The 23,859-nt window shown below is 39.2% G+C and overlaps 1 protein-coding gene across 1 annotated transcript; it reads left to right on the top strand.

Annotated features, from left to right (window-relative positions):
* Window positions 1–480: 480 nt before the first annotated feature.
* myh9a (myosin, heavy chain 9a, non-muscle) lies at window positions 481–22,822 on the top strand. The gene is made up of 41 exons (XM_067459019.1): window positions 481–665; window positions 4,082–4,413; window positions 4,803–4,959; window positions 5,060–5,087; window positions 5,177–5,270; window positions 5,933–5,953; window positions 6,389–6,481; window positions 6,567–6,630; window positions 6,758–6,856; window positions 7,123–7,266; window positions 7,508–7,603; window positions 7,772–8,043; window positions 8,151–8,324; window positions 8,452–8,625; window positions 8,843–8,957; window positions 9,258–9,448; window positions 9,557–9,678; window positions 10,577–10,646; window positions 11,056–11,216; window positions 11,481–11,589; window positions 11,673–11,804; window positions 11,886–12,092; window positions 12,225–12,362; window positions 12,764–12,887; window positions 12,970–13,141; window positions 13,334–13,546; window positions 14,841–14,985; window positions 15,278–15,484; window positions 15,609–15,713; window positions 15,900–16,052; window positions 16,163–16,411; window positions 16,573–16,785; window positions 17,322–17,534; window positions 17,627–17,788; window positions 17,967–18,095; window positions 18,268–18,356; window positions 20,420–20,543; window positions 20,676–20,884; window positions 21,098–21,206; window positions 21,436–21,608; window positions 21,720–22,822. Exons 2-41 carry the CDS (start codon window positions 4,087–4,089, stop codon window positions 21,826–21,828), a joined length of 5,886 nt encoding a protein of 1,961 aa, XP_067315120.1. The 5' UTR covers window positions 481–665; window positions 4,082–4,086; the 3' UTR covers window positions 21,829–22,822.
* The last annotated feature ends 1,037 nt before the right edge of the window (window positions 22,823–23,859 follow it).

Genomic DNA, 23,859 nt, shown 5'->3' with positions numbered 1-23,859 from the left:
TTGTATAATTATAAGAGTTATTTAAGTGATTTTTCTTGTAAAGTCAGTTGTATGATGCTTTTATGAAGAGATGTTGTGAATAACAGTAGGCCATAGTGAAGTCTGAGATGGCCAATTGTTTGTTTTTTAAAGCAGATTGTAATTCAAAATCCTAAAACTTTGTTATATATATAGGCTATATATATATATATATACTTTTTTTTCTCATATAGCTTGTATTTTTTTTGGCGTTTGGCTACTGTTAGGTTATTAACTCAAAATTCTAAAACCTATTTTCATTTCCTGGATAAATAAACCAAACGGCCTAAACAAACGTCACTGTTTGGCACAATAAAGGACGCGCTTAATAAGTGACCAATCAATGATCTTGATCAGTCTTGATTGACACTTTCAGAGAAGCGCTAAATCAAATAGGCGGGTCATTTAGGGGGGTTGTCGACGTTGTGTAGCCACGCCCACACAGCTGATTTAAGAGTCAGAGGTAGTTTACTGAGAGACGTGAGAGGAAGCTATAGAGAGCAGAACCCCGATGAGCAAGCAGGAACGTATCACAGACCTCAGCGATTGTCGGATACATTGGTCTCAGCGGTGTCTTTCTTCCTAAAGAAAAAAGTAGATTTGGGCAAAGTGGGTCTTCTCAACAAACAGCGCGTGAGAGAGAGCAGGTGAGTCAACTATTAATATTTAGCCACATTCTCACCTGAGCGCGCAAGCGCGCACCTGAACTTGTTCTGCACAATCAGCCAATGCTCGCGCGTGTAGCTCTGCTGCTCGATGAATACAATTATTTTAGGTAAATTAAACGACAATTGCATTATTTTGTGTTTTACAGATGGTTGTTTGTTCTTCTTTGCTCAGCTCTGATTGTTTAACTATTCTTTCTTTGGGTAGTCTCCATGAATTATATTACAAACCAGAATATCATCACATGTATTATTTTAGTTCTATTATTATTTGCTTTACTGCTGCCAAAAATAATGTAAAGTAGAATGCACGAGGAACTCCTATCAGTAACCTTTTAGTTCAGGTAATCGGTCTTCTCTATGCAACCCGCCCAGTTTGCTTTCTTGCAGTAGACATAACTTGATTTGCTCAGCCCTGAGGACATACATTTTGGAATACTCGGAACAAGAAGCCTCAACTGTTATGCAACATGCCAGTTACAAAGTTACAATAATGTGTCCTAATTATATTGTGAAGTCTTTTGCACTTGAGCGTTTTCACCTGGCTCTGCAATATTATGCCCTGTTCGTTTGTGAGCATTTGTGTCTGTTGTTGACTTCATCTCAAAGCTGTTGGCATTTGAACTATAAGCATGGATTGAACATAAGCCAAGATCAGTGGGATGAGAGAACGTGCTGATGCAGGGATAAAATAAGGTATGGCACTGCAGGTGACCACAGAGATGGCAGGACACACACACACTGAATGAATCTTGTGAAACCTATATTGCTCCGTTTATTATAAATAGGTTTGGTAATTCATTTGCCCATTCATTTGACTTGGTCTGGTCATATTTCACTTATTTCACTCCCAAATTAAAAGAGTCTAATTGGTTTACATAAAAAATTAACCTATTTTAGGTTTAAAAGTAATTGTAGAAGTAAAAAAAAAAAAAAAAAATCTAGCATAAAATTGACACAATTGGCATAAAATATTTTTGTGCATTTATTTAGATTTTTAGGTCAAATAATGGATATATTTTACCAAGTTTTGTGTTGGCTAAATATAACAAGATTTGAGTAAATTTCTCCATTTTAATGAGCACAATTAACCAGATTCAGGCTGTTTTCTGCGGTTCTTATGTTGCACTTCAGTTCAGACAGCAAGCTCTAACATGTTGCCTTCTAAGGGCTTGCATTCAAGCTCTAGAGAGGAAGTGTGTCAGTGTGGTGAAGCAACTCTTCAATATCAACACGCTCCAGAAACCATTTCACTCTTTGTTGTGTCACTGATGGCTGTTTTGTTCCTCTTTGCCCAAATATGATGAACTGTTTTGTCCCTTAAATGTAAATGATGCACCTGTAGTCCCTTTGTTGTTGTAATCAGGTGATAACCCGTTGTGGGTCAACCCAACAGCGTCATGTGCAGGTGCACGTGCTGTCATGTATTTAATCACAGTGACTGTATTTGAGCAGCTAATGAACTTGCAGACAGAGATGACACCCTGCTAATCTTCTTATCCCTTCTCAACAGTACACTAAAGCTGTTGTCATCTATTTTCACTTTCTCGATGCCTCTCTAAGGGCTTCCACACCTCATTTAGCATCTTGTTGGTCTCTTTCCTACTCTAGTGGACTGTCAGCCTGACAATTCCGGCCCGACTAGGAATTAACAGATTCAAGCAAGTTTAGAGGTCACTGACAGAGTAAATGCATTCATAGTCTGAATAGGCAGAGAACTTTGACTCCCAGGAGCCTCTCTTTCCCTGCCCCTGAGGGACGGGTATATGTGGAACATTGCAATACTCACTCACCTCAGTCACATTAGAAAAATCTTTAGGGCCCTAGATTTTAATCACACAACATATTTTCATTTTATTGGCGTTACATTTATCCGATAACCATATTACAAATTCGCAGCTGATTTTCTGCAGCAGTTTTAATGGTTTGCAACCAACTCTCGGGTAAACTGCTGGATAGAATTTTTTTTTTTTAAATATTGCGGTTTTTAAACTCGTACGATTTTAAAACTCATTAGACTGCAAGGACATTTCATATTCAACTTTTTTTGGGGGGGACAAAAAAGCACGAGATCTCAGAATCTGTTAAAAATGTGAGTGGCATGGAGTTGCAAATTTGGAATTTTGTGTATTGTTTTTGTCTCAGGCATGTTATGTTGATTGTGTTAGTGCTTCAATAAGGAAATCAAACTATTTATATTATGCAATTTTGTTTACAGTGGTAACTGGATGCAAATTTTGCTAAAGAAACAAATGTTCACATACACATCACTTTTTTTTTTTTTCACATACATTTCTGGCTTTTAAAAAAATTGTTTAAAATGTATAACCCCCTAGTCTGATCATATACTGTAATGTAAATTGACCATGTTCCATTAGCAATCCTCAAAATGGCATCATTGAGTCGTATCAAACTGGTTTCTTCCGTAGCAGTAGATATGTATGGTTAGGGAATAGGGATGCCTAATTTACATTTTCCAATTGACATAGTTCCTTTTCCAAAGGAACTGTGCATAATTAATTGATCTGTTTTAGTGGGTTCTTGAGATGCAGTTATTAAACATTTGCGAACATGCATAGTGCTCTAAGCTGTTTAAGACACATTAGGTTACTCTTGTTTCTCTTTTCAGAAGAAATAAAGGTGTTGATCTTAATTACTGAGTTCTGGAGTCTTCCACAGGGTGTGGCAGATAATGAAATTGTCAGTACTTGTTTAGGAATTGCTCCTTCAGAGCAGATGTTCTCTACTTCAAAGCAATAGGAGCGTGTGTCTTGTGTATGTTTGCATTAGCAGCACACAGTAGGCTAAGGAATTGATGCACATTAGCTAAATGGGACTATTTTAGATGCGGTGTTTAAATTAGTTGTAGATTTTTTTTTTTCCCCTAAATTGTGAACTCGTTGCTGAATCATGATTTCTGCATGAAAATGTTTAACATGCGCACACCCACTTACTGTGTGTTTTACCACTTTCCAGGTTAGTCAGACTTAGTTTCTATCCCAACAAACACATTACCAATCACTTATATTTGGTAATCTGAAGTTATAAAACAGTTTGATGGTATTCTGAAATGATTTATGGAATTATAATTGGGGTTGTTAAAGGAATTTACCTTTTAAGAATAAATGGGGAAAGGGAGGCATTCAGAAGTCTGAGCAGGCGTGGTTGTAGTTTTATTGGACAATATTGACACATACAAGAGTCAGATGTTTGAATGAGTCACGTGTTTGTGTACAATTGAGGAAGTTGTGTACAATCCTCGTCATGCTGGTTTTAATTTTCAGATCCCCCCCCCCTTAACATTAGTCTTGTTAATGTGACTTACTGCTGCAGAACTTTTTAAAACCACACTACCATTCAATTCAACCATGGATGCTTTATCTTTCCCTCGCACGTAGCCAAAATGTCAGACGCAGAGAAGTTCCTCTATGCCGACCGCAACACGATCAACGACCCTTTGGCACAGGCAGACTGGTCTTCTAAGAAGCTAGTGTGGGTTCCCTCAGAGAAGCTTGGCTTTGAGGCCGGCTCCCTCAAAGAGGAGACTGGAGATGAATGTATAGTGGAGCTGGCCGACTCTGGCAAGAAGATAAAGGTGAGCAAGGATGACATCCAGAAGATGAACCCACCCAAGTTCAGCAAGGTGGAGGACATGGCGGAGCTCACCTGCCTGAATGAAGCTTCTGTTTTGCACAACCTGAGGGAGAGATACTACTCTGGGCTCATCTATGTAAGTCTGGCTGAAATGTGTCAGAATTATGATGCATGATCTTGTACATTAAAGAATTTGGATTGATTAACTTTTACTTTTAAACAATTTTCACTCAAGTTATAATTCTTTGTGAAATGTATATGCAGAGAAACTGCAAGTAACATTGAATTAAATGTGAAATTTTAAAGCAGAAAGACTAAAATGGTAGTGGTAGAGTGCACAAAACGACTGTTAAAAATACACAATTGTTTCATCATTACTTGCATCATTAAACCATCATTAGAATCATCTAATGCTATTTGTGATTGCTGATTAGTTAATGTTTAAAGAGTATCTGTCAAGATTAGTCGCCTTTAAAACAAATGAGCTTTTTTGTGATGAATTGCATGTGTAACTCATTGTTTCAGACATACTCTGGCCTCTTCTGTGTGGTAATAAACCCGTATAAACATCTGCCCATCTACACGGAGGAGATCGTAGAGATGTACAAAGGCAAGAAGAGGCATGAGATGCCCCCTCATATCTACGCCATTACAGACACGGCCTACAGGAGTATGATGCAGGGTGAGAACTTTAGCTGCGTGACCTAGTATTATTCAGGCCAAAATGGCTCTTCTGTTCATCCGGTAGAGCACTGTTAATTTATTTTTCCTGATCTTTTTAGATCGTGAGGATCAGTCCATATTGTGCACGTAAGCCTGACCTGGCACTTGTGACATACCAAAATAAAGTATTAAAATGGCCAGCATTGTATTGTCTTCTAAACAAATTCTTTCTTCAGGGGTGAATCTGGTGCTGGAAAAACTGAAAACACCAAAAAAGTTATTCAGTACCTTGCACATGTAGCATCATCATTCAAAACAAAGAAAGACCAAGTGAGTACAATGCTTTTTTTCCTCAGGGTTGTGGCAGTGTGCTCATGACATAGAAAATGTGCATTCACAGTATTCAAGTTCCCATTTCCCATCTTAACCGCCACTCCTGTCTGAAACCATTGGTGGTTTTACACTGCATAAAAGCTACAAAAATATTGTGCACTGACGTACCAGTAACACATGGATTCAGAGTCATGGAAAAGTCGTTCACAAGTGAATGTTAATTCATGTGCTCTTTGTCATGGCAGAACTGCTCATAAATAAATAACCACATCCTTTTTTAATATCAGCTATTGAAAAGCTCCAGCCCCCTTTGTGGTAAATGTTTTTTGTTGATTTGTCAGTTTTATCTATTCCTGTTGTTCATTCTCCCTTTTTCCTTTAAGGAAGTGTTTTAAGGGTTTAATGCTCTTCTGTCTTTTGGACAAGGAAGTCAGAATTCGGTTATCACATTCCTGTATCAGGCCTAGACCTGTTCCCACTGGATCTCTAATCACACTGTGAAATACCTGCATATTTGTTCATGTATTCCTGTTTAAAAATACTACAAGTATCCAGTTGGTGAATGTTGCCCCATACTGTTGAAAATGTTCTGAATTTGAGTCCCCTTTAATTTTGTCCATATTTTGAGACTTTTTTTTTTTTTTTTTGTTATCCTGCAGAGCAATGTCGCCCTGTCACATGTGAGTTATACGCCTCTTTGTCCAAACGTACCATCCTTCACTTTTCCTGCTGTACACACACCCCACTTTCCTGGTCATGTGACCATGGTTTCTACAGGCTTAATTATATGGTGTTGTGTTGCAAAGTCTCCTAACTGCTTCGGCTAATGCAAAATCTAACACTGGTGTGGAACAAAGTTTAATGCTCGTATGGTTTTTAGCAATATAAATGTAGTCGAAGAATGTATTTGCCTGCAAAACTGTGCTTGAGTTGTCAGGCAAAGCTTTTACTTTCAAATCTGGGTCTACTGTGTGTTGATGGTTGGGACCTTTGTTTCAAGATGTTGTCTGTTTCACTAATGCCCTATTAGTTCTGCAACTGTGAATTGTAATCTTTTTTTTCTTTTCTCCAAATGCACTCATTTTATCAACTTTGATCAACTATTTGTCTGTCAGGGTGAGTTGGAAAAACAATTGCTCCAAGCCAACCCAATTCTGGAGGCCTTTGGCAATGCCAAGACGGTGAAGAACGATAATTCTTCTCGATTTGTAAGTGTTGCACAGACAAATCCAGTTGTCTCCTTTTTAAAGGGTCCCACTAAATTTTGACAATCAATGAGCTTTTTATTCACAGGGAAAGTTTATCAGGATAAACTTTGATGTCAATGGTTACATCGTTGGAGCCAATATTGAGACCTGTATCCTTTTTATTGAATGAACCACCACTTGGGGAAACTAAAATATGTATTGTAAGCTTATTGCCATTTTTAAAGGTCTCATGCAGAATGTATTTGACTTGTTAATCCCCTAACAAGCATATTTCAGATCTTTTAGAGAAGTCTCGTGCGATCAGACAGGCCAAAGATGAGCGGGCCTTTCATATTTTCTATTACTTGCTATCAGGAGCCGGAGACAAATTGCGTGGTGAGGACTATTTCATGCCAAGAAGAAATTAAGCTAATTTTTTCGAACCATACATTCAGTGTTAGGGCCTTTTTTTTTTTTTTTTTTTTTTTTTTTATTATTATTTATTTTTTTTTTTTTTTAATTGAACGCCTGGATCTTGATGTGAAACAACTGTTTTCTGAAAATACAGCAACATTTTTTTTAGGAATTTAATATTGAATACCTATGTGACCATATCGTTTGCTCTAGGAAAAGTTTATAAAGATTGTTCTCTACTCCTACAGCTGAGCTGTGCCTAGAGGACTACAATAAGTACCGTTTCATGTCAAATGGAAATGTAACTATTCCTGGACAACAGGATAAAGATTTGTTTGCTGAAACCATAGATGCCTTCAAGATCATGGGCATCCCCGAGGAGGAGCAGACAGGTATAAAGACTCAAAGGCATTCTTTCATCTGTAATCACTCTACAGTGTGTTTAATCAGCTAAAGGTGTGTCATCTTTCATGAATCCGATGGAAGTTCACCAGTTTCTCATACTGGGAACTATTCTATATAGCTATTCTAGCATATATTTATGTAACCTGAGGTTTGGGGTTTTACTTTTGAGGAGTGATGGGTTTATTGCCGCGTGTCTGAGAAAATGTATGTTTTGTTATTGTGTCCCAGGTCTTTTGAAGGTGGTGTCTGCTGTGCTGCAACTAGGAAACATGAGTTTTAAGAAGGAACGCAACTCTGACCAAGCCTCCATGCCCGATGATACAGGTCTAACTTTCTTCATTAACTTGCATTACATATTAAGCCCACGTTAATTTCATTACTAGTACTTGTATTTGCACCAGAAATGGTTTTATTCTTAAATTATATACATATTGTTTATTTTAGTCTGGAATATTTTTCTGATGTCACGTCCATTTTTTTTATATTTATTAGCTGCCCAAAAGGTGTCCCATCTCTTGGGTATGAATGTGACCGATTTCACACGTGCCATTCTTACACCACGCATCAAAGTGGGCCGTGATTGCGTTCAGAAGGCTCAGACTCAGGAACAGGCTGAGTTTGCGGTGGAGGCTCTGGCCAAAGCCACATATGAGAGACTGTTTCGCTGGTTGGTTATGCGCATCAACAAAGCTTTAGACAAGACCAAGCGTCAAGGTGCTTCTTTTATTGGAATCCTGGACATCGCTGGTTTTGAGATCTTTGAGGTATGAAAGGGTTGTGGGAAAAATATTTCTCTTGATTCACTTGATTGTTTGAGTAGTTTGATTCTCTTTATTTAGAATTGGTCCTCTTATTAACTCTCTCTCTGCAGCTGAACTCATTCGAGCAGCTTTGCATCAACTACACCAATGAGAAGCTTCAGCAGCTGTTCAACCACACCATGTTCATCCTGGAGCAGGAGGAGTACCAACGTGAAGGCATCGAATGGAGCTTCATCGACTTCGGCCTCGATCTGCAGCCATGTATTGAACTCATTGAGAAGCCTGTAGGTTTTTTTTCTTTTTTTTCTCTTCAAACTTTTCAGAATTTTTCTCGCTTCAAACCCTCCTGCATGCCTTTTTTATTTATTGATTCTTTGGCCTCCCTTTCATTTCTTTTTCTTCCCCCATCAGAATGGTCCTCCAGGAATCCTGGCTCTGTTGGATGAGGAGTGCTGGTTTCCCAAAGCCACAGACAAATCCTTTGTGGAGAAAGTAGTCCAGGAATTGGGCAACAACCCAAAATTTCAAAAACCCAAGAAGCTCAAGGATGATGCTGACTTCTGTGTTATTCACTATGCTGGCAAAGTGAGTGCTCTTATGTGTCTTAAATACTGGGATTAGTTGTTCATGTGTTTGTAAAGTGATACTGGGGTCGTCTAATATTTATAATGAAATCACATTGGGTAAGCAATGTCTGTGGAAATTGCTGAGGTGGGCAACTGAATTCAGGCAACACAACACAAAGCACTGTATAAAGGAGAATGTTTTAAGTGTATAATGTGTCTGTCTGGTCCCTCTACAGGTCGATTACAAGGCAACTGAATGGCTAATGAAAAACATGGACCCTCTGAATGACAATGTGACAACTCTGCTTAACCAGTCATTGGACAAGTTTGTGTCTGAACTCTGGAAAGATGGTACGAAACTGCAGATAATTAACCAGTAGTTTGATTTAAGGAATGGTAATTTGGGAATGATATCAGAAATCGCTAATAATCTAAAGTTTGACGACAATCCACCTGCTGCATTGAGCTTTTGTGTGTCAGGCTTTTAGGTCGTCATAGAGAAAAGTGAGTCTGATTCTGCCAGTTTGTAATATGCAGGTTGTCTGCCAATGTTCATCCTGGACACATAAAGACTCTACAATTAAACATGGCAAAAACATATTGAACATTCTTGTGTTGGTTTCCTGCAATAATGGGGTTTTTTTTTATCAGTGGACAGAATTGTGGGATTAGACAAAGTGGCCGGAATGGCTGAATCCATGCATGGAGCTGTCAAGACTCGTAAGGGAATGTTCCGTACAGTAGGACAGCTGTACAAAGAGCAGCTGACAAATCTGATGACCACTCTCAGAAATACCAACCCTAACTTTGTCCGATGCATAATCCCCAACCACGAGAAGAAGGTCTGAAGAGAGAAACTTTACACCATCCCATTGCCAACACATTTATACAAGTGGTCTATGCTTCCTTTGAGGCCTCTAGCAATTAAGTCGCTGTTCTTCTCTTTTTAGGCTGGCAAACTGGCACACCACCTGGTTCTAGAACAACTAAGGTGTAATGGAGTTCTAGAAGGAATTCGGATCTGTAGGCAAGGGTTCCCCAACCGCATTGTCTTCCAAGAGTTCAGACAAAGGTATTTGGATTATCATGAACACTGAGTATTTAAACTGCATGACTGACGTACTGCTTTTTGCATGCTGTTGTTACGTTCCCAATTACCTTTCTAGGAGCAAAAGGTACGTAATGTTTTAAAGAAAGGGTTAGTAGTGACAGAGGTTTGAATTGTTCTGTTATTCCAATACACTTATTTACAATGAGCAGGGGATGACATGTATACAGTGCCAAAAGAGCTCTAAACAATTCCAACAAATTTAATTCTGTTGTCGGCTAAAACAACAACAGAAAAAGGTTGCTACCTGGTAGTAGGAGGTCTAACTTGACCTGTAATGCATACAAATAAACAACAGAACTCTTACCTTACTTACTTCCTAACTAGCAAACACAGGAGAAAGAGAACACAAGAAAATGGCACCTGCCTCTCTTATGATCTAATGATCAACACTCAATAGTGGGCAAATGACAAAGCTGCGCACTACAGACACAACACATTTAAGCTTAAGACACCAACAAAGCCACACTGGGACCAGCAATATTTCACCCTCATCTTTTTAGGAGAAGGAATCTCTTGTTCTGCATACATACTGGCAGCTCTTCACATTCAAGAGGAGCACCTGGTAGGTCTATCACCCTGATTAGGACAGAAAGGAACACAGGAAATACACAGGAACAATACGTACAACAAAAACTACAACTCCCAGCAGAGTTGGGTCCATTGACAGCACACACAGTACAACAAATAATGAAACCTACACCATAATTATAAAACGCACTCATATGTCCTGGGATGTAACAACTACCTAGCAGTGAGTTATGCATATCCAGAGAAGCAGGGCTTGACTTTAGCATCTATAGACTTCTTGAATCATCTTAGTCCTTCTATTCTAATTTATTTTCACCTAATGTAATTTCAGATATGAGATCCTCACACCAAACGCTATCCCCAAGGGTTTTATGGATGGGAAGCAGGCCTGTGTCCTCATGGTAAGAGTTGATCCACACAGTTATATAACTCTTCAGCTTTGACGATTGATACGTTTTAGTGTTTAAAACAATGCATTCTCATGAAATGCCTATATTTAGCACATTGTATTTATTGTGCTTTTTATTATATATAAATATATATACATAAATATCAATGTGTTTTTACGTGGATATAATGCGCATCGTCTCCCTGTTGGGTAGGTTTAGTGGTGTGAGGTGCGTGCATATAACGCGTTATAATGTGCGTTATCATATGCACTCAAACAGTTTAAAATATGCACGTAAAAACAAATTTGCACGATAAATACAACGCGTGCTATAGATGCGAATTTGTATGAGATCGGTCTGGTTTAAAAAGTCTTGTCTAAAGCATGCATACGCATACAAATACAAATATTTTCCCTCTCAGATCAAAACCCTGGAGCTGGATTCGAACTTGTTCCGTATAGGTCAAAGTAAAGTGTTCTTCAGGGCTGGTGTTCTTGCACACTTGGAAGAAGAGAGAGATATGAAGATTACGGATGTCATCATCACCTTCCAGGCCTGGTGTAGAGGCTATGTTGCTAGGAGGTAGATATACTTAAATATTTGCATTTGTACAGGTCGCTTTTCTATACAGATACAGCTAGGAGATTGAAGCACTAAAAATGATGGTCTGTGTTTGCTGCCTTTAATGACTTAAGCTGAATGGTTTTTTGTTGTAGTTTTTAGGGAAGCAGAAGCGCCAATATTATTCTCTTTAATAACTCTGAAGTGTTGGGAGAAAGGTCTGAGGTGTTCATTAAACAGGACGGTTTGACAATGACAACTTGTGGGGTTTTTTTTTTAATGTAGAGCCTTTGCTAAGAGGCAGCAGCAGCTGACTGCAATGAGGGTGATCCAGAGAAACTGTGCAGCTTATTTGAAACTCCGCAATTGGCATTGGTGGCGCCTCTTTACCAAGGTATACATCGAGGCTCAAAACCTGTATGTTTATAAGGTCAATCGGAGATCTAAAAGCTATATTTCCATCTTTTCTTTCTTCAGGTGAAGCCTTTACTGCAGGTGACCAGAAACGAAGAGAAAATGTTTGCTAGAGAGGAAGAGTTGATCAAGATGAAGGAGAGACAGCAGGATTTCGAAAATCAGCTGAAAGATTTTGAGGCCAAACAAAAACACGTATGTTTTTTTTTTTTTCCTCTCCACTACAAGATGTTTATTCTTTCCTGGCATCCATAAACGTATTGTTCCCTGTGACAGTTAAATGCGGAGAAGATGGCACTGCAGGAGCAGTTGCAGGCTGAGACCGAACTGTGTCAAGAAGCTGAAGAGATGAGGGCACGTCTTGCTACACGTCTGCATGAGCAGGAGGATGTCCTGCATGACCTGGAGTCTCGATTGGAGGAAGAGGAGGAGAGGGTCGCACAGTTTCAGGCAGAGAAGAAGAAGATGCAACAGAACATTTCGGTAAGAGGAACATTGATGAATGGATTTTTAGAGTTTTGTATTTGGGTGGTCTGTGTTTAGAGCTTCATACCACATTAGTTGATTTCTTGTCCACTTGTAATTGTAACTGAAGAACCTAAAATCCTCTCTCAGGATCTGGAGCAGCAACTGGATGAAGAGGAGGCTGCCAGACAGAAGCTGCAGTTGGAGAAAGTCACCATGGATTCCAAGCTGAAAAAGATTGAAGAGGAAATTATGGTTCTTGATGACCAAAATGCCAAACTTGCCAAGGTCTGTCAAGAATATCTTCTGCTTTTACATAAATCAACAATGATAATGTTCAAATCACATCAGAAATCTGGTGGAATCAAGCAGATTGAGTCCCCCAATGATTTTAGTCCTGAACAATTCAATTCATGTTACAAAAATGTTGTAATATTTAAATGCAACTACAATAACTTTCTCCCAAAATATTTTTACTACATGTGGTTTAGGTGAAATTGAAAAAAGTTACCAGTTCATGGTTTCTTTTTTTTAATTTGTTTTAAAGCAGTTCTCAATTTCGAATCTTAATGTAAAGTTGGTCATCTCTTCAACCTGGCTGCAATGAGTGCATAATTTGCTGTAAAAACTGCTGTTCAATGCTTCTTGTCCTGATAGTGATGGTTGTATGCACTTATCTGTTCTTACAGGAGAAAAAGCAGCTGGAGGAGAGAGTCTCAGAGTTCACCACTAACCTTGCTGAAGAGGAAGAGAAATCCAAGAGTTTGCAGAAACTCAAGAACAAACATGAGGCCATGATTACTGACCTGGAGGGTAAGCACATTCTGGGCCCTCAAATGATCTTTGCTCCATCTCTAAAAAATCTTAATTGTCCACCTTTCTCCTTCACGCTCAGATCGTTTAAGGAAGGAAGAGAAGCTGAGGCAAGAGTTGGAGAAGAACAGGCGAAAGTTGGAGGGCGACTCTACAGAGCTGCATGATCAGATCGCAGAGCTGCAGGCTCAGATTGCAGAGCTCCGTGCCCAACTGGCCAAGAAAGAGGAAGAGCTCCAGGCTGCACTAGCAAGGTAAGTGAAATGTTTTTGTTCGCTGTAATTTGAAACCGTAACAAAAAAGTCTCGTGGGTTCCTGCAGCATTACTGCCATTTCATCTAATTGTCCATCACTTACACTTCTACGTGATGTAACACTTTCCCTTAATTGTTGTATTTTGTTTTGTTTAACTTGTTACTTTTTGTCATTTTCGTTTTTCACTGTAGGATTGAAGAGGAAGCTGCTCTGAAGAATGGTGCCCAGAAAAACATTCGTGAGCTTGAGGCCCAGATCTCAGAGTTGCAGGAAGATCTGGAGCTGGAGAAAGCTGCTCGTGCTAAAGCAGAGAAACACCGCCGGGACCTGGGAGAGGAGCTGGAAGCTCTGAAGACTGAACTTGAGGACACGCTGGACTCTACTGCTGCTCAGCAAGAACTCAGGTTAGACTTGAAGAAAACTAACTGGGCTTGACTTATTTGAGATTTTTCAACAACTTATTTTCATTTCCGAAGATATAAAAATCAAAACTATGATGTGTGTATAAATCTAGCTTGCATACCTTTTTTTCAATCTTTTTTTTCCTCCCGCTAGAGGGCAGACAAAGCATTAAGACAGCAACTACATGCACATTTAACAGGGCCCTACACAACGTGTGTAGTCTGCATATAGGCTTTGCAATACTTTAAAGCCCCACTTGGCTACTTTTGCTCTCGGGGTCCCCCTACAGTTTGGAAAAAATTATGTCCTCAACTACTGTCGTAAGCTCAGTCATCCTACAACAGGGGATGCCATAGCGCGTGCATTTGTTGACATGACAGCCCTGATAGCCCTGAACTAGTGATGCGCGGTTCGTCTCATAACCCGCGGACCCCGTATGTCTATTTAATGGTCGCGGGTGCGCGGCGTGTTGTAAAAATATATACAGTGGTGCGGTGCGGGCCAAATAACTTCATAAAAGCATCCCGCGGGTCGGTGCAGCACTAACACTTCCCCTGAACAGTTCTTCTGGCGGCGCGTGTGAAATGTCTTCTTCATCCCAGGTAACGTTACAGTCAGTGGCATGTTTCAGCATGTCATATGAATATAATTTCATGGGTTTTATTTTTTTCAAACGCCAAATAATCACGATGCTCACGTTTACAAGCCAGCGTCATTATAGTAGTCTATTGGTTACCGTTTTACAGAATCTATATGTTACTTCAGTTCAATGTTTGAGTGGTAGCTCACCGTAACAAGCAGGACAGCATCGGTCGGGCACGCCTCCTTCAGCTCACGCCGACGAGCAAACCCTGGTCACATTTTGATCCTCGTCCTGCCTTTAATCACATTACTTTTTCATTTCCTCTTATTGCTTTCCTCCAACAAAACCTTTTCTTTCTTATTTGTCTCTGCTGCTTCGGACATGACTATATTATCCGACGAACAAAGTTGGGCTCGCACGTCCGAATGTAAGGAAGTGTGTGTGTTGGTGGAAGTGACGTATATGCCGTAAAGCAGTCGAATTTTGTAGTTCTTTTCTTTTTCTCGGGTTACTACCCGAAACCCGAAGTTTAAAAGTAAGATTAAAAACGATACAGACCCCATCAGGCTATGGCAGACATGTCATTCAACCTATTGTAAGTCGATTTATCATCACAAGAGTCTTAAAAAATATATTATGAAGGTTGAAAAGTTACCTAGTGCTACTTTAATTTTCCTATATCATTTTAAAAATCCTTCTTTTCCTATCTAAAGGACAAAAAGAGAGACTGAAGTGGCTCAGCTGAGGAAGACTCTGGAAGATGAGGCTCGTTCACATGAACAGATGCTAAGTGAATTGCGACAGAAACACAACCAGGCATTTGAGGAGCTCAATGAACAGCTTGAGCAATCCAAGAGGGTGAGACCATGTGCCTCTCCTACAGTATTTAATCATTAGTGAATGGAAATCTTGCAACAACAAAGTGCTGATCCTATGAGTGTCTCATTTAAAAAGTTGCTGGTATGATGAAAATACTTTTAAAATATGTGCATATTGTACATATTAGCAGTCATTAGGATGAATCTTTTGTTTTTCCTATTTCACCAGTTTCTTTTGGTAAGATGGTGTCTCTGAGAAATAGATTTTCTTTCCATCTGCAAAAGCAACCTTTGTAGAAGTGTTGACTAACTCTTACTGTTGTGTCCCACAGAATAAAGCATCTGTGGACAAAGCTAAACAGGCTCTGGAGAGTGAACGCAATGAGCTTAAGATTGAACTTCAGTCAGTGTCCCAAGGTAAAAATGAGTCTGAGCACCGCAGGAAGAAAGCAGAATCACAGCTCCAGGAGCTGCAGGTCAAACATGGAGAGAGTGAGAGACAGAAACAGGAACTGGCTGATAAAGTGGCTAAAATGCAGGTATTGAGACTAAAATATGCAATTATTAAAAAGTATAAATCTCTTGTATATGAGATCCGTTTAGAGCAAACTTGTGCCTACTTTATTACAAATCAATAAAATTATAATCTATTTTAATGTGTAGGTGGAGCTTGATGCTCTTCATGGAAACCTAACCAAGGTGGAGAGCAAATCCATCAAAGCTGCCAAAGATTGTTCTACTGTTGAATCTCAACTTAAAGACACGCAGGTACAACTTGGTTATACACTATTGTACAATTTTGCATTATTTACACACTTGTCATTGGAGGTTGCTGAGTGACTGTACTGTTTGTCACAAGTAGTTCATGCTAAGGTTTAATGTTGAGCTAAACATGTTACAAGTTAAATAAGACTTAATTGTGAATTAGTTTATATTGGTTTCCTGTGTGGTTAGGCATTGCTGGAGGAGGAGACCAGGCAGAAGCTTGCATTCTCTACGCGTCTTCGGCAAATGGAAGATGAACAGAACAACCTGAAAGAAATGCTGGAGGAGGAAGAAGAGAGCAAGAAAAATGTTGAGAAGCAGCTGTACACTACTCAAGCTCAGGTGTGTGTGGATGATAATGCTGGCCTAGGAGCTGTTTGTGTATTTGAGGGCTTTTTTTATTTCACTTAGACTTTTAGATTTAGAAGTGTTATTCCATTTTTGTTTTTCAGTTGGCAGAGATGAAGAAAAAGGTTGAGCAAGAGGCCCAATCCCTGGAGAGCTTGGAGGATGGGAAAAAGAAATTGCAAAGAGAGGTGGAAAGCATCATGCAGCAGTTGGAGGAAAGGAATGCTGGCTATGATAAACTGGAAAAGACCAAGACCCGTCTACAGCGGGAGCTAGATGATGTCCTGGTAGACCAGGATCATCTGCGTCAGACAGTTCAGGAGCTGGAACGCAAGCAGAAAAAGTTTGACCAGGTACAGAATGGTATTTGTCTGTAAATGGAGCAGAAATATATTTATGAACCTATTGCATGGGGTATTTTAAATGCTACTTATCTGGATGCTTTTAAAAGTAAAAAAAAAAAGGGGGTTTACAAGTTTCACTTCTTTGTACCTCAATACCTCAATTTGTTCAGATGCTGGCAGAGGAGAAGAGTATTTCTCTGAAGTATGCTGAGGAAAGGGATCGTGCCGAGGCAGATGCCCGTGAGAAGGAGACCAGGACCCTGACTCTGACCCGAGAGCTGGAGGCCATTTCTGATTTGAAGGATGAACTGGAGAGGGTCAACAAGCAGCTCAAAACTGAGATGGAGGACCTGGTGTCATCCAAGGATGATGCTGGCAAGAGTGTATGTGAAACGCAGTGCATGTGTTTTAAGACCAGAGCTCTGTTCCAAAACACGAGCTCCCAGCCTAGACTGCATTTTAAGGCATTGAAGACATAACGTAAGAGCTGCTTCTGAACTAAATTTAAAGCGGTGGAGAAAGTGGGTTCAACTGTTAAATTATTCAAGTGTTAAAGAGCTATGGTTTTCAGGAACAGAGCTAATGTCTACAAGCCAAGATATAACCAAAGCATCTATTAATTTAAAGATTTAATTCACTTACAAAATCCTAGAAGACTAATTGCATCAATTTATGAAGTCTTCCACCCGAGATTTAATAAAAAAATTATAATCCCTAAAGATCTAGCTCATTATGGTGAAGCAGGTTTTAGTTTTTGAATTGGCATGTGGTAAGAATCATCACACAATGATTAAAAGTTTGACTGGTGGGCAAATATAACGCCCTCATCTGGTTCGCTTTGGCAACAACTTGCTAAAAGGGAGGTCATGATTTTTTCTTACCACTTCTCTTAGTTGTGCACACTTTTGTTCTTTTTAAGGTGCATGAACTTGAGCGTGCCAAGCGAGGAATGGAACAGCAGTTGGAGGAAATGAAGACTCAGCTAGAAGAGTTGGAGGATGAATTGCAGCTCACAGAAGATGCCAAACTGCGTCTGGAGGTCAACATGCAGGCCATGAAGGCTCAGTTTGACCGAGACCTGCAGGCCAGAGATGAGCAGGGTGAGGAGAAACGGAAGCAGCTAGTCAAACAGGTATTTGCTCGCTTACCCAATTGAAAACAACGCTGATTAATGTTGGGTAACTCTGAGAATCCAAAAAAACTACTGATCCTGTAATGTGTTAGGTGCGCGAGATGGAGATTGAGCTTGAAGATGAGCGGAAACAGCGAGTTCAGGCTGTATCTGTGCGCAAGAAGCTTGAGCTGGATCTGTCGGAGTTGGCTGCTCAGATCGACTCTTCCAACAAGGCTCGAGATGAGGCCCTCAAACAGCTCAAGAAGCTGCAGGTAAAACAACTGCATCTAAAGTTTCTGCATCACTTTTGTATTAAATTTGATATGGACATATTTTTGGTTTTTAGAACCAGAGATCAGGTCTGTACTTTTGTCTGATGAATAAAATCACCTAATGCACTAAATTCATGACTCTAACATGGTACCTGTCATTCCCTCTCTTTCTTTGCAGGCCCAGATGAAAGAACAGATGAGAGAGTTTGAGGATCTGCGTCTATCCAGAGATGAAGTTCTTAACCAGTCCAAAGAAAACGAGCGCAAGATCAAGAGCATGGAGGCCGAGATCATTCAGCTACATGAGGTTTGTCTTGTACTTTTTCAGGTTGGGTCAGAATTGTAACTAGAAAGTATTTCTAGGGTGATTTTGTGTTTAGTTTTTTTTTTTTTTTTTTTTTTTTTTTTTTTTTAAGAGCAAAGGATTCTTTATGGAAGGATTAGGTATGTGAAAAATGTTTCTATTTTTATATCTATAGGATCTGGCTGCTGCTGACAGAGCAAAGAGACAAATCCAGCAAGAACGAGATGAGCTACAAGATGAGATCAATAGCCAGAATTCCAAGAAGTGAGTTACCTGCTGTTATTGTGATTAACTGCTTGGTGCATGATACCCTACCAGGGGCCTGTACCATGAAGCTAGTTTAGCTGGTTAGCCAGATTTGTTTAAGCTTAGTTTGTGCCAAGCCTAGGTTTTAGGTACCATTTAAAATAGTTTGGCTTTTAGCAGTGTTCATCGCTATAGTAACTTGCGCTCCACAGCTAACCTGCTCCAGGGCAGGTTATGTTCTGGCTAAAAGATCTCAAACTGAAACTGGACCAATCAACAGTGAGTAAAGTGACACACTTCTAATGCAATAAAGTCACTCCCCCTGTTTCTACTCCAAATTAAAGCCCCACTTGGCTACTTTTCCTCTCGGGGTCCCCCTACAGTTTGGAAAAAAAATGTCCTCAACTACTGTCGTAAGCTCTGTAATCCTACAACAGGGGATGCCATTGCGCGTGCATTTGTTGACATGACAGCCCTGATAGCCCTGAACTAGTGATGCGTGGCTCGTCTCATAACCCGCGGACCCCGTATGTCTATTTAATGGTCGCGGGTGCGCGGCGGGTTGTAAAAATATATACAGTGGTGCGGTGCGGGCCAAATAACTTCATAAAAGCGTCCCGCGGGTCGGTGCAGCACTAACAGTTCCCCTGAACACTGCAAGAGGAGTTCGAGTTCTTCTGGCGTCGCGTGTGAAATGTCTTCATCCCAGGTAACGTTACAGTCAGTGGCATATGCTTCAGCATGTCATATGAATATAATTTCATGGGTTTTATTTTTTTCAAACGCCAAATAATCACGATGCTCACGTTTACAAGCCAGCGTCATTATTGTAGTCTATTGGTTACCGTTTTACAGAATCTATATGATACTTCAGTTCAATGTTTGAGTGGTAGCTCACCGTAACAAGCAGGACCGCATCGGTCGGGCACGCCTCCTTCAGCTCACGCCGACGAGAAAACGCTGGTCACATTTTGATCCTCGTCCTGCCTTTAATCCCATCACTTTTTCGTTTCCTCTTATTGCTTTCCTCCAACAAAACCTTTTCTTTCTTATTTGTGTCTGCTGCTTCGGACATGACTATATTATCCGACGAACAAAGTTGGGCTCGCACGTCTGAATGTAAGGAAGTGTGTGTGTTGGTGGAAGTGACGTATATGCCGTAAAGCAGTCGAATTTTGTAGTTCTTTTTGTTCTCGGGTTATACTACCCGAAACCCGAAGTTTAAAAGTACGATAAAGACCCCGTCAGGCTATGGCAGACGTGTCATTCAACCTATTGTAAGTCGATTCATCATCACAAGAGTCTTAAAAAATATATTATGAAGGTTGAAAAGTTACCTAGTGCTGCTTTAAAGGTCACTACATAGCAAATGGTTTTTAAAGACTAAAGCGTCCGGCTTTTAACAATGCTTATTTATAATAATAATAATAATTTTGAATGATTTAGATATCAAATATGGTGTAATTATACCCTTAATCAATTACACATTCATCATTTTAGTTAATCAATCATTAATAGGCTCTTTGTTAAAATTAATATTAATAGCCTACTTTAAAATCAATAAATAAAACTATTAAAAAAGCTTACTGAGCTTAAATGTACAATTTTCTCTATATCAACTAAACTAACTTCATAACTTTTACTTACATTGACGTATACTATTTTTTTTCTTTGTTGTCCTCTTTCAGACAGCTTCTCTTCTTACTGTATATATATTTTTTTAATTCTCAATATTTTTCAATCATGTAGTAATCTGCAGAAGAGAGAAATTTATCTCACTGCTTCTCTTGTGAGAAGTTAATCTAAGTTCCACAGCGTGTGATTGGCTGATGTCACAGCTAAACTCCTGAACTCAGGATCAAAGCCTGAGTGGACCGAGAAAGCTGATGATCAGCATCATGGGACCAACAAAGCCTTAATACATTGGTTTGGTTTTGTCAACTCAACTAATCCTGTAACCCTGAGTTTGTCAAACTACCATCATGGTACAGGCCCCAGATGATGCGTCCTAAAAATAAAATTAGTGTATTGGCATTTTATAGTGTTGAGTGGTTTAAATGTGTTTTTGTATATATAAATAGCTCACTGAGCAGTGATGAGAGGAGAAGACTGGAGGCACGTATTGCTCAGCTTGAGGAGGAACTCGAGGAAGAACATCTCAACGTGGAGCTGGTCAATGATCGACTGAAGAAAGCAACACTGCAGGTGGAGTAATGAAAGCCTAATGTAATAGTTGTTGCATCTAAGGCGTTCCGAATTTCAGCTGTGGTATGTTCATTGATGCTCTGCTGCTAATTGCTTCCTTTTTTCTTTTCTTTTTTGGGGGGGGGGGCACAGGCTGAACAGTTTACAGTGGAGTTGACTGCAGAGCGTAGTAATGGCCAGCGTCTGGAGGGTTTGCGCTCTCAGCTGGACCGCCAGAACAAGGACCTAAAGCAGAAGCTTCAGGAGTTGGAAGCAGCTGTGAAGAGCAAGTACAAGTCCACCATTGCTGCATTGGAGGCCAAGATCCCTCAGCTTGAAGAGCAGTTGGATATTGAGATGAAGTGAGTAATGGTAAAGATGGTTTGTGTTGGTTATTAGATGCAAATACTCCACAGGTACTGGCATGCTACGGATATCTTCATGGACCTAGTTATGTAGGCTATACAGCACCTCGGTTTCCCCAATAACCTGTCAGTTGTCAGCTTGAGTTATAAGGTCTGTGTTAATGCCCTTCGTCAGTGACATTTACATTGTCTCTCTGCTAAACTCTTTAGGGAGAGGCAGCAGTCCACTAAACAGGTGCGACGTGTGGAGAAGAAACTCAAAGAGGTGTTACTGCAAGTTGAGGATGAGAGACGCAGTGCTGATCAGTTCAAAAATGAGGTGGGTTTTGGAGTGAATTTAAAATACAAAGTGTTCAAACTAGTACCAAGCCAATGGATGATTTTCATTCACACTAAAGGATAAACGTTCACATTAGGATGTTTTGATAATGCGCTTCAAATTAATTCAAGGCTTTTGTCATTGTCATATTTATCTGAAAGGTAAGTATCGTGGTAAGGTAACCTTGTATTTTGAGTGCTATTTATAATGGTTTCTTCATCTTTGTCAGGCTGAGAAGCTGAACACTCGTATGAAGCAGTTGAAGAGGCAGCTAGAGGAGACTGAGGAGGAAGCAGCTCGAGCTAACGCCTCCCGCAGAAAGTTGCAGAGAGAGCTGGAAGATGCCACGGAATCTGCTAATTCTATGAACCGAGAGGTCAGCACCCTAAAGAACAAACTCAGGTGCGTAATTGGCTGCTTAGACTGATTTGATACCATAACTACAGGTATAACTATCCTGTTTGTACTTTTCGATGCCACATTTAGTGTTTATGTAAAACATGTCTTCTCCAGGCGTGGAGATTTCACCGTTAATGTACGGCGTGCAGTTGGACGCACTGGTGTGGAAAGTGATGAGGAGAACGATCTGAAAAGTGATGCGTCAGAGCCAACTCCTGAGTGAATTTCACCAGTACCAGATGAGGAGCTCTTATTTTTCACCAAGCTTGTCTAAATGAATTTTGTATGCTCTGAAGGCAACTGTATCCTTAATGGGATTTTCACTGCAATTTTCAATGTTTTAAAGCAGATTTTGAGCCAAACAATTACTCGAGCCATAAAACTAATGTTGCATCCAAGATAAAAAAAAGAAAAAACAATAAGAAATTGGGTTAATGAATCTTCAGTGAAACTGAAACGTTTCATTTGTTCAACTGTCTTCAAATGCATTAAATAAATATTGGCTATTTATATTTTACATGGGAGTGTTTATCCATTTACAAAGTAAATTAAATGTTGGGAAAATTTTATAATTGATAATGGGAAGAGATTTCCTTTTGCAATATTACGTAATTAAGGATTTGCAGGATCTAGAAGCCAAAGAGAGATTCATCTTCCAGCCATTTTGTTTCTAGAGCACTTCAGCACCAATTAAGCCTTTTCCATTTAATTTTCACTGGCACTTGTTTTAAAATTAAGACTGTTTGCCTTAATTACATAAAATATTGTTCATGTTTTGTGAGTTCTCACTTAGTCTTGCTTGAATGCCACATTATTGCAAAGTTGTTCCTTTTTTTCCATTATCATTTTTTTATTCCTGCATTGTTTTGAAGATCTCACTTTAGGTGGTGGGTGTGTAAAACAAATTGTATTTTTCAACTTTATTTTTGGTACTTTTCAATGTATTTGCTAATGCTTCTTTCATACAGTATTTTCCCTGCATACTCAACACTTTTTGGTATGTTTGTAAAACACAGATGTAGGCCTAAAAATGTACAAATTTCCAGTAAAATGGTAGTGGACTGACTGTATTTGAAACCATTGAAATTTCTCTCACTTTTAATGTCACATGATTTCATTGTTTCTAATTAAAGCGTTTTCTTTTGTACTCTCAATTTTACCTCTAATGTTTCTCCAAACACAGCAGAATTGAATTAAAGACAGCATAACTCTTTGAACCAATTTCCAAAATGTATTTTCTTAATGGTGTAATCTAATGGTTTAAGTTCTGTGCTGATAATTGAAAGGCTGAATGGTTAACCTTGTTTTATATATTCTTAGTTATCGTTAACCATGAAATGAGTTAACTATATAAATGAAATGTAAAACACTAAGCTTCTATGAAGCTCTGTCTATAATGTACTACACACAGTTTTAAACTAGTGAATGCTTGTGCTTCTGAGTTTGACAAAAACTGGCTTTTGGTGGGTTTTATTTCCGTTTAGACTTACCAGAAGTCCAGTCTGGTAATAGAAGAGCAAAACATTAACAAAAATATAATTTATGCTGACTTGGTTCCAAATCGTGTAATTCTGTTTTGTTAACCGATTTATTACAAATAAGAGCTAACTGCAATTGAAGGATTTGTGCCATAATTAAACAAATCCAGCATTTTGCAAAGAAACACGAACTGCTTTGCAACGAAAAACACAACTCACAGATTTTCTCACAAATACAGTTTGGGCAGAATTTTTGTTTTTAATTATAAAGCATAAAGAAACAGAACAGTGAACAAATTTCTAGGTTTAATTCTAGTTGGGAAATGAGTGCCTTTTGGGACTGTTCATGATATTTGTATTAATTTGTCACATTATTAATCCAGAGATTCTTCGTCTTGGTGAATAAATACACTGATCCGCTATTAACATTTGAATTTGAATTCCATAGTGGTCTGGTGGTAGAAGTCCTATTAAACTATGCTAAAGGTTTTGGGTTCTAACCTGATCGCAGTTTTTTCTTTTTCATTACAATCAATGATTGTATATTAAGAGCAGGGACACATTTCTGTGGATTTTGTTTTGTGATTTCAGCAGAAAGGATAGTCTCTCTCTGCAATAGCATTAAAGAGCATATTATATTGCAGGTTACATTTTTTCCACAAGATGAATATAACCTTGTGTGAAAATGCAATATGAAAAGGTAATGCAGGATTCAAAATGCTTTTAAAAGACATCTTTTAAAAGCTTTTCAACATCGCATCATATGTCACGAGAGG

Source organism: Pseudorasbora parva, chromosome 12 (assembly GCF_024679245.1).
Source record: "Pseudorasbora parva isolate DD20220531a chromosome 12, ASM2467924v1, whole genome shotgun sequence".
Classification (NCBI taxonomy): Eukaryota; Metazoa; Chordata; class Actinopteri; order Cypriniformes; family Gobionidae; genus Pseudorasbora; species Pseudorasbora parva.
This window is presented reverse-complemented; position numbering and strand designations above follow the sequence as displayed.